Below are 13466 nucleotides of genomic sequence, written 5' to 3'. Positions count from 1 at the left end.
CCCAGACCATCTCTAGTCAATATTCAGGTCCCTTGCAATGTTTGTGTACCTGCTCCCTCATCATTCATTCATTAGAAATCTTGGCCTGCATACAGGATCAGTAGCTAGTTTATCTACATGGGTAGTAGTTCTGACATGGGATTGAGTTCTCTTTCCACTTTACAAATGGATGTCTCATAGCTGTAAGGTCTTTGTTTCACCCAGTCTACCTCACCCTTTGGTCTTTCTGGACCAGCGTTTCCAGAAGCATCTCCTCTTCTCTGAAGAAGGGATTGCACAATCAACAATGCTGATTCGGAGCAGCAAGGGCAGGTGAGGTATAGGTTATTCTCATCAAAGAGCACACACACCTCACAGGCACAGTCAGCATCAGTTTGCTAGTCCTTATTTCCTGTGCTGGGCCCTATGTCACAGCAGTGTCCCTCTAGCTGAGGGTAGGAGCTAAGTCCCCTCAATAACACTGGTACCCATGATGCAAAGTGTTCGGTAGGAATCTCCATTACAAGAAATTTTAAATAGTAAATTATGGTAGAAGCATAATCATTGCATGAATTTGGTCTTCTGCAACCAAACCATCTTGGGCTGTGGCCGCGTCAGATTTCTTAAGAGAAGCAGGGTTGGACCTTGGCATTACCTGGATGAGAGAACTCCAGGGTAAGTCCAGAGCTACAAGAAGTGTTGGTGCTTCCCTCTGCAAGTCAGTACTGACTCAGTACCCCTAACCTGGTGGTAGAGGGTGTAGTACTGCAGGAAGTGGGGCTAGTGACTCAGTAGTTAATCTTTTCCTCTGCACCGGTTAAAAAACCAATGTCCCAGTATAGGGTTGTGGGGAGAGGGGGTTATGGAAATCAAGGTACTATCTTTTAGATGAAAAGCAAAACAGAGGTCCTGACCTGTGATCACTGAAGAACCTACAGTGCTCTTACAAGTAAGTCCTAGCCAAATTCCAGTTTGGGATTCATATCATGCCTTCCCAACCTCCCCCTGCAGTTCCAGCTGCATATGGGTCTGGGCTTCTGCTGCACTTCTTGGCCCTGAATGCTAGAGTCATGTAGCTCTGTGCTTTGGACAATTACTGCAGGCTGACGAACCAAGGGACGCACCCTACTCCTGTACTTATTCATTACACCAATACTGACTTGGATTCTAAATACATTCTATGGGTGGCGTACCTGAGATAACTTATCCACTGATGTTTTAAAAACTCCCGCACCCCAATCTGGGTCTATGCTGGTTAGGTACTATGTATATATCTTATGAACCTTGTAATCCCTCATAACCCAAGCCTGACCCCAGATGTACAGTACCTTCCTTCTTAACTTGTGTAAATTTGATTTTAAACATTAACTTTAATAAAAGTTTTAAATCTGTTCTTAGCAGTTTAGAGACTATAGTCTTGATTTTGCAAGGAATGTCAGGGCCTGTCCATGGATACTTTAAAGGGATTAACTAGGGTGGGATTAAATTGCTGCCCTTGGGCAGGTCAGTCCTATATTATTATTATTGTTTTATTTGTTTTAACAGTGCCCCAAAGTGTCTGAGGAGCTGCCCAACATAAAAGAGACAGTTCCTGCCCTGAGGAATTTACAAACTAGTCTTAGGGGTATGTCTACACTGCAATTAGACACCGTGGCTGGCCTGTGCCAGCTGCCTCAGGCTTGTGAGGCTTGGGCTAAGGGGCTGTTCACTTGTGGTGTAGACCTTTGGACTCGGGCTGTAGCCCGAGGACTGGGACCCTCCCACCTCACAGGGCCCTAGAGCCCAGGCTCCAGCCCAGTGGGTTTTTAATTGCAGTGTAGACATAGCTAGGGTGACCCCAATGTGTGAGTTAGCAGGATGGTTGGGAGGGCGAGAGGAGGCAGAAAGCTGGGGCTTAGAGGGAGCCAAGGCTCGTGGGCAGCAGGCAGGAGTGAAGAGGTTCTTAACGAAAAATACCCTCGGCGGGTGGGCGACTTACTCAGCTAGTCTCTTGGCAGGAGAGGGTAGTGGCTCTGCGGCCCAGCTCCGGCGGGGGTTCCAGGGGTAACTGCTGCCCTGTGGCTGTTACACGTGTGCGCACAAGAGGAACACTGGTCCTGTGCACAGTGGGCGCTCTCCGGGGGCTGGCTCAGGTGTTCGGAAAGGCCTGGCACTGGGCTTGGCACATGCCTCTTTAACTTGCGGCTTTCTCTCCTGCACGGAGGTGTCTGTATTAAACTCGCCTGCAACCTGCTGCCTTTCCCCAGGGCTAGGGAACGCCTGGCTGCCTTGCCAGGCTCATACCCCCCCCATTCCCCAGGCTCTGTGTGCGCCTCTGGCTGAACTGGCCTCGCCCCGGGCCGCTCCCTCTCTGCCCCCTTCTGGTCTCCACCCTGCGCGCCGCCTTTGTGTGCACTGAGCCGGCCAGAGCTCTCTCCGCCCTCCGCCCTCTCCCTGGGGCTTCCATAGGCTGCTGCCTTGTTCGCACGCTGGCTGGCTAAAGCGCTGGCTGGTTTCAGGGCTGGGCTGGAGGGATGACAAAGCAGAGGCGAGCTGGGCTCAGCCCTCCTCCTCCGGCTGCCCAGCGCTGCTGTTATGGAAACCAGCCCGGCTTGCCCGAGCAGATAATGGAGCAGCCATGGCGAAGGCCAGCAGCAGCGGCGGAGCCCCCCAGCAGAGGGCGGGGGTCCCGGAGGGCCAGGACCCCTGGGAGCTGTCCCTGGAGGAGGTGCTGAAGTCCTACGAGCAGCCCATCAATGAGGAGCAGGCGTGGGCCGTGTGCTACCAGTGCTGCCGGGGGCTGGCGGGCGCGGAGGGGCGCTCGGGGCCGGCGGGCCGGATCCGGGACACGGCGGACATCCTGCTGCACAAGGATGGGACGGTGACCGCCCGGGGGGAGCAGGGCTCGGCCGGTGAGTGCCATGCGGGGGGTCACAGCACCAGCTGCGGGCTGGCGGGGCGGGGGGCGCAGGACTCCCTCCACCCCAAGTGCGGAGCGGAGCGGAGCGCAGAAGGGCTTGGCCGGCGAGTGCCATGGGGTGGGGGTGGGGGCTGCTGAGGATAATCTCCGGGCCTGGGGGCCCCTCCCCATATTGCAGAGGCTGGGGGACTGGGGCCGGCTCCGCAGCCCTGTGATCACACCCTCCAGAGCCACCCGGAGGGAAAGTCCGAGCCAGGCCTGGCTGGGAGGGGAGCAGAGACCCCAGGCTCCCGCCCCCTCGTTTGCAGGGTGCACCCGAATGTCTGTCCTCCCCCCACCCCGTCTGGGCAGGTGCTTCTCCGGGGGCAGCAGCAGAGGGTTGCGGGGAATTCCTGTCTGTTTACAGCCCTGCTCCCCCGGCCCCAGCAGCTCAGCTCGCCGCCTGTCGCAGCCTTGGCTCCACAGTGCCTGTGCTGTGTGAACACTTCCCCTTGGACAGCCTATGGATTACAGACAGCGTGTCAATAGGTGTATTTGTAACTGATAGTTGTGATAAGCCAACAGCTCTCTGTATAGTACATACAGCTGCCCAGGTGGTGGGAGACCTTAGAGACGTTTGCAGGCATCCTGCATGCAAAGGGTTGTGAGTCGGGTGGATGGAACAGACATCCCTGTCCATTCCTATTGCAATGTATACACATAACCTTGCACCACTGGGATGCTGTGGTTGAGGTGGTCACATTGTGTCAGGCTTTTCCATTTGAAACCCCCTATTCTTAAGGCTTTATAGTACATCAAAAATTAACTGAGTTGAAACCCACCACTCTGATTGTGGGAAGTGGGGGGAGGGTGAGAGAGAGGACATTTGGGGAGATTCTGTTTGGGCACTTTTTAAAAAACGTTCAGAATGAACAAACCCCAGAGTTATTTGGCCCTAGAAAACATGCCTGTCCATAAACAGGCCAGGTCCTGGAAAATTTATATCAGGTGTAACCCAGAGACTTATACATATTTTGCTCTTCAGACTTTCTAGCTCTTTGGGTTAAATACTGGTGGTTAGTAATCTGTGTATTAAGAAATGTACTGACAAAACCACTTTACAGGAAAGTTAAGATTGGGAAAGAAAGGAAGAAAACCAAATACATTCATGTCTAAGGGTGAAATAATAATAAATATAATGAATAATGGAAATGGACCAGGCCCTGTAGTATCTAGGCAGAAAATGGCAATATTAAGGAAATACACCAGATGCTGTGGCATCTGAGGATATGATGCTTTATCTGAATCACCGTGCTTCCCTGGTTCTCTCTCAGCCTTAATATTAAAGGGATATCACACTGCATGGAGAAGACAGACACACAATTACTGTGAAGCTCCTCAGTAAGATATTGAAGTGTTGGACACATGACAAGTGCATTGTTTGGGGTGTCAAGATACAGAGATGTTAAAATTCAAAATCTGGATAACAATAAAAGTCTGGGAGTGCAGATCAGTTAGACTCTTGACCACAGTCACTGGTCATCTTAGTCCTCCCATGTATTCTTTCTGTCAAGAAGGGCCAGGCCAGGCCAGCAATGGCAGACGCTAGCAGCACACATTCAAAGATTAGGAGATGTCTAAATTACATGTGTAAAACTGAACTTTAAACTTTATTGGATCATCCTTATTACCGATTCATGAGCCCGGAGGTCAGCGCCTCTTACAAAGACACATTTCGTAACCTTGGTAGTTTTATGGTCTATAATTATACCCCAATCCAGTGGAAATTGTTTGCAATTTGATGGGTGTCTCAGACCAGCACCAACAGACTAGTAGGCCCGTAATAATAATGATCATGGTAATAATACTTGTACAGCACTTTTCATCTTCAAAGCTCTGTACAAACATGAACATACTACTGTACTTTTTGCCTCAGTTCTGTCGGGTAGGAAAGTATTAACCCAGTTTTACAGAGGGGGAAGCAGACAGAGAGAGGTAAAGGGTCAGATCCTGTGAGGCACTGAATCACTGTTGGAGGGGGTGCAGAGCAGAGATGCTCAGCACTTCACATTGTCAGACCCTAACTGCTCTGCCCGATGCCACCCAGCACTCTCAAGCTATGGGAGGGAGAAATCAGATGGTTTATGGTTAAAAAGCAAGCCTCTTGCAGCCTGTTCTGGCTGTGAGATAGCCTCACTCCTGGAATTCTTGAGGCACTTGGCCCTCAGCCTCACAACACCTGACAGCCTCCAAACAGCCACACCTGTCCTGTCAGATGCTGACCCTTGCATGCTCCACAGCTGCTTATTACCAGGGTGATTCAGTGGCATTTAGCTGAGCAATTCCAATTATCATGCCTGTGCCACTTGTGAGTTCTTCCTCCTCCTGACGCTTCTGAGGATAAATAGGATAAACAAACAGTTAAAAAAACATTAATGTGCATTATACAAATGTATGCTACTACTATGCAGCTCTTTGCCTCTGACACAGCATAAACTCAGCTTGCCATCCCCAGATCTGGGCTTTTACCACCCAGCTGAACGAGAAGGAGGCTGTGTTGTTACTCTGATAATATTGACTGAAAACTTTTCACATAACCTCCAAAAACTGGCTGATCCTGTTCCGGCACAAGCACAATTTAAATAAATATGTGCCCGGATACAAAAGGAAGCCACTTTTCAACACAATACTGAAAATACTGAGTGATCTGACTTTAGTCTTTGTTCATTAAAATCATTATAACTCTATAGCCAGTTTTGCCCACAGGCAATGCTGATCTCTTCAGTGGGAAGGAGGCCAAGAATTGCATCATTTTAATGGTCCCTGAAGGAATAATACTGCTGTGCCATGTTCTGTGTAGAAGCATCTCCACTCCTGTAGAAAAGCCTCCATTTTTAACATGGCTTTTGCATGGCTAGTGATATCTTGTGAGTTCAGTTTGCAGCCTCCCTCTCAACACAGTGCAATTCATGCAGGGTCTGCAGGACCTGCCATGTGTGTTTTCATAGTTTGCATGCTGGAAGTGCTTTCTTGTTTGCTTATTATTAAAATCTTTATTGCCTGTTCCCCAGCCAAATTTCTGTAATTCTCTTGGTAAGTGCCACTCTGGGCAGCTTTCAGGGTGTTTAGAAATGGAAATGGCAAGTTGCCTCCTTGGGTGTTTAATACAAAATGCACTTAAATTGTCAGGAGCAGTGATACAAGCCTGGAGCATCGTTAGGCGTCTGTGTTCGTTTCCTAGCAGAGTGTTGGCTAAGGAGAGTTGCTTTAGGAGGCAGTCTCTTGGTCCTGGTAGGAATATGGATTTGCGGAGTCCTGCGACTAAGGGGAGCAGTTTTCCCCTTTTTGGTTTCTTGATTGGGAATGAGCAGCACTGGCCATATGGTCCCAGAGGTTATCTTGTACTATTGGTGTGAGAGTGCCATGGGGGGAGCAGCAGGATTTCTACACCTATGATTTAGGATGAGGGCGGGCAGTTATGACAAGGTTTCCTCACTCTGTGTGGCCTCCCAGACACCCTCTCCCCAAACTGTAAACAATGAACTCGTGAAGCCCAGCTGTATCGCAGCTGGACCCCCTGCCCATTGAGCTGTTACATGTTTTGATGTGCACAAAATCCCCTCTGATGCAATCTGGCTTCAGGATTTAGCATATCCCAGACTCCACTGGATGCAACAATTCAACATGGCGCTGCAGTAGAACTGCTGTTAACCTCCTACACATGCTCCCGCTGAAGAGCATCTCTGTCTGGTTAGAGCAAAGCATCATTCTCCCTTCCCTAGAAAGACCTGTAAGTGTTGCCTCTGAGGCTACCAGCCCTGGCTTCTCTAAATAACTGGTATTGAATGTTAGTTCAAAATTGTACCTTTGCATGGCTTAAGGTGCAGGTTTCATGTTTGTAGGGGGAGGAGGCATTCCTCTTGGTGGGCAGGGGAATCTTGCTGGAGTTCTGAGTATCCCCCCTTTCCCCTTGCTTTAAACTCCTTCAAGGCCCTGTCCTTAGTTACCATCCTTCTGGGCAAGGACTGGATGCTGCTTGTAAATGCAGCCAGAGGGGAAGGGGGTGCAACTGAGCACCAAGACATCACCCCGCACTGTCTGATAGTTCTAGCATGTGTCTAGGAGAGAATGTTTCGGCTGCAGGGAACACCAGCCAAAGACAGAACAAGAGAGAGAAGGGAACTGTCCTAAAAGTGACATTCATTCTGATTATGCAGTGTAAGTGTAGCCGGGTTGCTCCCAGGATATTAGATAGCCAAGGTGGGTGAGATTGTCTCTTTTATTGGGCCCAACTTCTGTTGGTGAGAGAGACAAACTTACTGCACAGCCCTGGGTTCTTCTGCTCCGACTTTGCCACTGACTCATGGTGTGATGCTAAGAAAGTCATTGAACTGGTCTATGCCTCAGTTTCCCCATCTGCAAAACCCACCTATTTCTCTCTCAGCAGGGCTGTGACGGTTACATTAATGCTTGTAAAAGTGCTTTTAGACTCTGGTATAAGAGGATCTACACTAAATGCAAAGAGGTGTTACTGTGGGAAGTTTACTGAATTTGTTGGGCCTATGCAGGAGTTATAGAAACCATGCCCTGGATTGTTCTGCTCACAGCAGCAGCTTCATGTCAGGACACCACTAGTATGTTTTGCGGGTGGTCTGCAGAAAGTAACTGGGTTCACTGTGGGTACATGTGGAAGGCAGAGCACCCATAAAGCTGAGCTGTTGGAGGGTATTAAGTTCTCTTTATATCTCTTCTGAGACTAAGATGGGTGTTGGGGTCTTTACAGAACACACATGATCTCCAGTTTCACATGCACAACTCTGGGCCTGCTCCTCCTAACTCCATTGGCATTAGTTGAGGTACTCAGTGGAACCACAGTATAGTAATTCTCCGTTTGTGGTTTCCATTCCTGTGCTGGGATTTGTCTGGTCCAAGCAGTGCTGATATTGATGACACTTGGGATTCTTTGTGCAGGAAGCTTTTGGGCCCTCTTGTTTTTGGAGGGGCTGGGAGAAGGTTTAAATTCTTTTCAGTTGTTGTGGATTTCTGAAAATGCTCCATGAGTCCTTAAAGGAATCATGGACGGTGCTGTTGTTGCTTTCACCAGCCTTTCGTGGAACATCTCTCTCTCTCTCTGTTATCCTCGGGGCCCTTCGGTTTTGCTTTTTATTTAATTTTTCCCGGGAATTTATTGGTGTTTATTACCACAACAACAAAAAGAGGTGAAAATCAATGGAAAAAATTATTAATAATTTTTCTGAGTAAATCTTGGGGTTTATTTTGGTGGATGGAAGGATGGGAAAAAGTATTCAGTAGATTAATGCTTTGATGAATGGAATTCAATGTGGTTTGCTCAGAACTAAAACAGAACTCAAAACACAATGCCACCTATGAGTTAAAGAAAACAAAATACAGTAAAAGCTTTGTTATCTGGCATATTGGAGGAATGGGGGGTGCTGGTAAGTCAAAAATTCTGGTTAACTAAGAGTATCAATGGAGGGAGGGAGTTTGGCTGGGGGTTGGGGCATGGGAGGGGGTGCGGGGCGCGGGCTCTGAGAGGGAGTTTGGGTGCGGGAAGGGTTTTGGGGTGCCGGATCCAGGCGGCGCTCACCTTGGGTGGCTCCCTGCAAGCGGCAACATGTCCCTACTGCTCCTAGGAGGAGGCATGGCCAGGCGGCTCTGCGCGCTGCCTCCGCCCACAGGCGCAGCCCCTGCAGCTCCTATTGGCCGCTGTTCCCAGCCAAAGGGAGCTGCAAAACCAGCACTCGGAGAGGGGCAGGCGCGGTGCACACCATTCCTCCACCTAGGAGCATCAGGGACATGTCGCCACTTCCAGGGAGCCACATGGAGCCAAGTAGGGAACCTGCTGGCCTCGCACCAACCGGACTTTTAATGGATATCAGAAATGCCGGTTTCTAGAGCTTTCCAGTTGGTAAAGAGTCGGATGACACAGCTTTTACGTATCTCTAATGCCCAAATAAAACTTTTCATTTGAATAAAGTTTACTGTTTTAGACTTAGAACTATTAGCTATAGATATTTACATTTAATAATTGGGTCACACCATTTGCAGCGCATACACTCAACTTCATCCTTTTCTCCTGTTTTTATTTATTTTTTAAACTTTCAAATATTGCCTTGGGTTCTGAAACATATTTTGATACAGATTTTTGTTTTCTTCCCATTTTAGTGTGTCAGATCTTTAAACCGTTATCTGCTAACAGCTTGAAATGTGTACGTGATGGGCGTGAGATTCATCAGTATGTTCAGATGTGCACGCACTTCAGAATTTGCATGCGTGCCTGTTGGTTTATTGGGTGTATCTTCTAGACTAATATATAGCCTTACTTCAACAGGCAGCTTTGCATATCCACACAGACTAACATATCTCATGCAAAGTATTGTCATTTCCTAATAAAGATATTTTTTATATATGTGAATGATACAAAAGTAGGGTGAAAATTAGAAAAAAAAAAAGAATAATACTTTTTGTAAAACCTGGGAGTTTTTCAGTACGAATCGGTTTAAACTGAAAACGAAGGGGCTTAGTTATCCTCAATGATTCTGACAAATGGCAATTTTACAATAAACTCCACATCCTCAAACCCAGGCGGTGTGTAATTGAGGCATGGGAAGGTTAAGCCAGCCCAACCCTCGTGTTGCTGGGGGGGGGCGGAGAAGCAGTGGTGGATTCCCCCAGGGGCCCCGGCCAGTTTGGCTGGAGGAGCTCACACTGCAGTGGGGGCACAGAGCTTTTCTGGTCTCAGGGGCACAGTGGGAGGCGTGGCCTTGGGGGAAGAGGCGGAGCGGGATGGAATGGGGGCGGAGCCACAGGGGAAGGGGTGGAATGGGGTGGGGCCATGGGCGGAAGGAGCAGAATGGGGGAGGGGCTCTGGCCTCAGAGCTCTACCGCTGTGGCCCCCGGCCAGGGGGAGGGACTCTGGCCTTGGAGCTCCAGCCAGAGCCAAGAGCTCCGTCATGATCCTGGCCACTGCACATGTCCTCAAATGTGAGGTGTATGGGGAGTGAACAGGAAGTATTAGTTCATAAGCTAAATTATGCCTTAATTGGCCTCACAGAGACTTGGTGGGAATAAATCTCTTGCCTGGAATATTGGCATGGAGGGGTATAGCTTGTTCAGGAAGGGCAGGCAGGGCACAAAGGGAGGAGGGCTGCACGGTACATCAAGAATATATACACTTGTTCAGCGGTCCCGAAGGAGGTGAGAGGCAGAGCACTTGAAAGCCTCTGGGTGAGGACAAAAGGAGAAAAAAACCAGGCAGGAGGAGGAGGTGGGTGAGGCATTTCAAGAGCAAATAACAGAACTATCCAAAACACAAGTGCTCGGAATGGGGGACTTCAACTACTCAGACATCTGTTGGAAAAGTAATATGGCAAAACAGAAAATGTCTATAAGTTCTTGGAATGTCCTGGGGACAAGGTTTTGTTTCAGAAGGGGCAGGATGTAACCGGGGGACCGCCATTTTAGACTTGTTTCTGACTAACTGGAAGGAATTGGTAGCGAATCTGAAGGTGAAAGGCAACTTGAGTGAAAGTGATTATGAAATGGTAGCTTTTATGATTCTAAGGGAATGTCTACACTAGGAAATTAGGTCGATTTAATAGAAGTCGATTTTTTAGAAATCGATTTTATACAGTCTATTGCTTATGTCCACACTAAGCGCATTAAGTCGGCAGAGTGCGTCCTCACTACCGCGGCTAGCATCGACTTACAGAGCGGTGCACTGTGGATAGCTATCCCACTGTTCCCGCAGTCTCCGCTGCCCATTGGAATTCTGGGTTAAGCTCCCAATGCCTGATGGGGCAAAAACGTTGTCGCAGGTGGTTTTGGGTACATGTCATCAGGCCTCCCTCCTTCCATGAAAGCAACAGCAGACAATCATTTTGTGCCTTTTTTCCGGGGTCCCATCCGCCGGACCCACTCAGCCCGCTGCCTGCCTGGAAGATCGGAACCCCAGGCAGGCAGTGGGCTGAGCGGGGCCGGCGGACGGAGCTCCAGTCCAGCAGCAGGCTGAGCGGCTCAGCCCGCTGCCAGTCTGGGGCTCCGTCCGCCGGCTCCTGCCAGCCGGGATCCTGCTCAGCCCCGCTCAGCTGGCAGACCTCGGTGAGGTCGATCAGGGGTGCCTGGACAGACATGGCTATCCTCCTGTTAGAGCACCGAATGGGAGTGACTCCAGGTCATTCTCTTCTTTAAGTTTCGTCTCATGGAGATTCAGTCCTGCCTGGAATATCATGCGAGCTGGAGGCTTCTGCCTCAGGCTGCTCTCCGAGCTGGCAGCACCGCGCGGTCGCACCTACCCCAGCCTGCCCCTTGCTCCCATGGCTCATGAAGCCTGGACAGTGGTAAGGAGCAGTTCAACTTGTGGAATGACAAATCCAGAACGAAGGATTGCACTCTGTGGGCCACGTTAAGATTATTTCTGAGTCCTAGAGAGCATTTAGTCCCTATAAAAGGCTTCATGAAAATTTCCTCCGCCCCTAACAAAAATGTTAATTTATCAGAGCAGCTGAAAGGGTAAGGAACCCGGGACTATAACTTAGAGAGAGCTTCCATATTATTTAACTCATAATTGATATAATTCAAAGTAAAATTTCACAGTGCGGTCTGTTCTAAGACTAAAAATGCAGGAGGGGAGTCAGAAAAAGGAACAGTGACCTGTTTCCGCCCGGTTTCAAACCGGGGACGTTTCGCGTGTTAGGTGAACATGATCACCACTACACTATGGGGCTTTCGCGTGTTAGGTGAATGTGATAACCACTACACTATGGGCTTCTCTTTTTTTGCCACAGACTTTGCCGAATGCACAGGAATGTTTTCTCTAGCTACAGAAGCTACCTAATGCAATGTCTATATCTATGGCCTTCCTGCTCACAAAGCGGTCATGCTCCCGCCCAAGGCTGACACAGCGCGGAGTGCATTTGACACAGCGACCTGGCTCGGGCAGGATCGCTAGCGAGGCATGATACTTTTGCCATTAAGCAAACACAGCAATTCTTTCTTGGCCTCTGCCACTGAATGCCTCCATGCATTAGGCTGTGCCCTATCAGTGTGGGAGGACTGCATGAGTTCGGAAAACATGTCATCGCGAGTGCATTTTTTTTCGCCTTCTAATCTGCAATAATCTCAGGGACAGAGATGATGGGGGAGCGTAGAAACATTCGGGGGGGGACTGCATGGTCACCTGTGCTGCTGAGTGCTGCTGAGTTTGCCACGCTGGCCAAACAGGAAATGAAATTCAAAAGTTCCCAGGGCTTTTCCTGTGTACCTGGCTAGTGCATCTGAGTTCAAAGTGCTGTCCAGAGTGGTCACAATGGAGCACTCTGGGATAGCTCCCGGAGGCCAATACTGTCGAATTGCGTCCACACTACCCCAAATTCGACCTGGCGATGTCGATTTCAGCGCTAATCCCCTCATCGGGCAGGAGTACAGAAATCGATTTAAAGAGCCCTTTAAATCGACAAAAATGGCTTCGTCGTGTGGATGGGTGCAGGGTTAAATCGATCTAACACTGCTAAATTCGACCTAAACTCGTAGTGTAGACCAGAGCTATGGAAAGGAAGGCCTGAGAGCAGCAGAATAAGGACAATGGATTTCTAAAAAGCGCACTTTAACAAACTCAGAGAACTGGTAGGTAAGATCCTATGGGAAGAAAATCTAAAGGGAAAAAGAGCTCAGGAGAACTGGCATTTTTGCAGAGAGACAGTACCAGGTGCATCAGCAAACTATCCCGATGCAAGGGAAAGACAGGAAGATTAGTAAGAGGTCAGTATGGCTGCATCAGGAGCTCTTGAATGACCTGAAAATCAAAAAGGATCCTACGAAAGTGGAAACATGGATAAGTTGCTAAGGAGGAGCACTAAGGAATAACACAAGCATGTAGGGACAAAATCAGAAAGGCTAAGGGACAAAATGAGCTACACTTATCTAGGGACATAAAAAGCAATAAGAAAAGATTCTATAAATACATTAGGAGCAAGAGAAAGACGAAGAAAAGTGTAGGTCCTCCACCTAGCAGGGAAGGAGAGCTAATAACTGATGACATCAAGAAGGCTGAGGTGTTTACTGCCTATTTTGCTTCAGTCTTCCCTAAAAAGGTAAAATGTGACCAGATACTTAACGCAATTAATATTAACAAAAAGGGGGAAGGAACACAAGCTAAAATAGGGAAAGAACAGGTTGAAGAATATTTAGATAAGTTAGATGTATTCAAGTCAACAGGGTCTGAAGAAATGCACCCTCTGGTACTTAAGGAACTAGCTGAAACAATCTCAGAACCATTATCAGTTATCTTTGAGAACCCATGGAGGACAGGAGAGGTCCCAGAGGACTGGAGAAGGGCAAACGTAGCACCTAGCTTTAAAAAGGGGAACAAAGAGGACCCAGGGAATTATAGACCAGTCAGCCTAACTTCAGTTCCTGGAAAGATACTGGAACAAATTTAAAATTTTTATTAAGATGTTAAAAAAAAAAAAAGTGAACAGAGTTTGAGCATAGAAGTTTCTGGTTATCAGGGAATAACAGTCAATTTGTAAGCACCTAGAGGATAATAGCCAGCATGGATTTGTCAAGAACAAATCATGGCATACCAACT

General features: G+C 48.5%; 1 protein-coding gene across 1 annotated transcript in view; it reads left to right on the top strand.

The window, feature by feature from the left end:
* Positions 1 to 2596: 2596 nt before the first annotated feature.
* The window catches only part of SPIRE2 (spire type actin nucleation factor 2), a 42799-nt gene continuing 31929 nt past the window's right edge, over positions 2597 to 13466 (top strand). Inside the window, exon 1 of the mRNA XM_065416643.1 lies at positions 2597 to 2870. Coding sequence (XP_065272715.1) covers positions 2597 to 2870 — 274 coding nt within the window. The remainder of the gene's footprint in view (positions 2871 to 13466) is intronic.

Source organism: Emys orbicularis, chromosome 14 (assembly GCF_028017835.1).
Source record: "Emys orbicularis isolate rEmyOrb1 chromosome 14, rEmyOrb1.hap1, whole genome shotgun sequence".
Taxonomy (NCBI): Eukaryota; Metazoa; Chordata; order Testudines; family Emydidae; genus Emys; species Emys orbicularis.
Note: the sequence above shows the minus strand (reverse complement) of the source record. Positions and strands in the feature narration are given on the sequence as shown.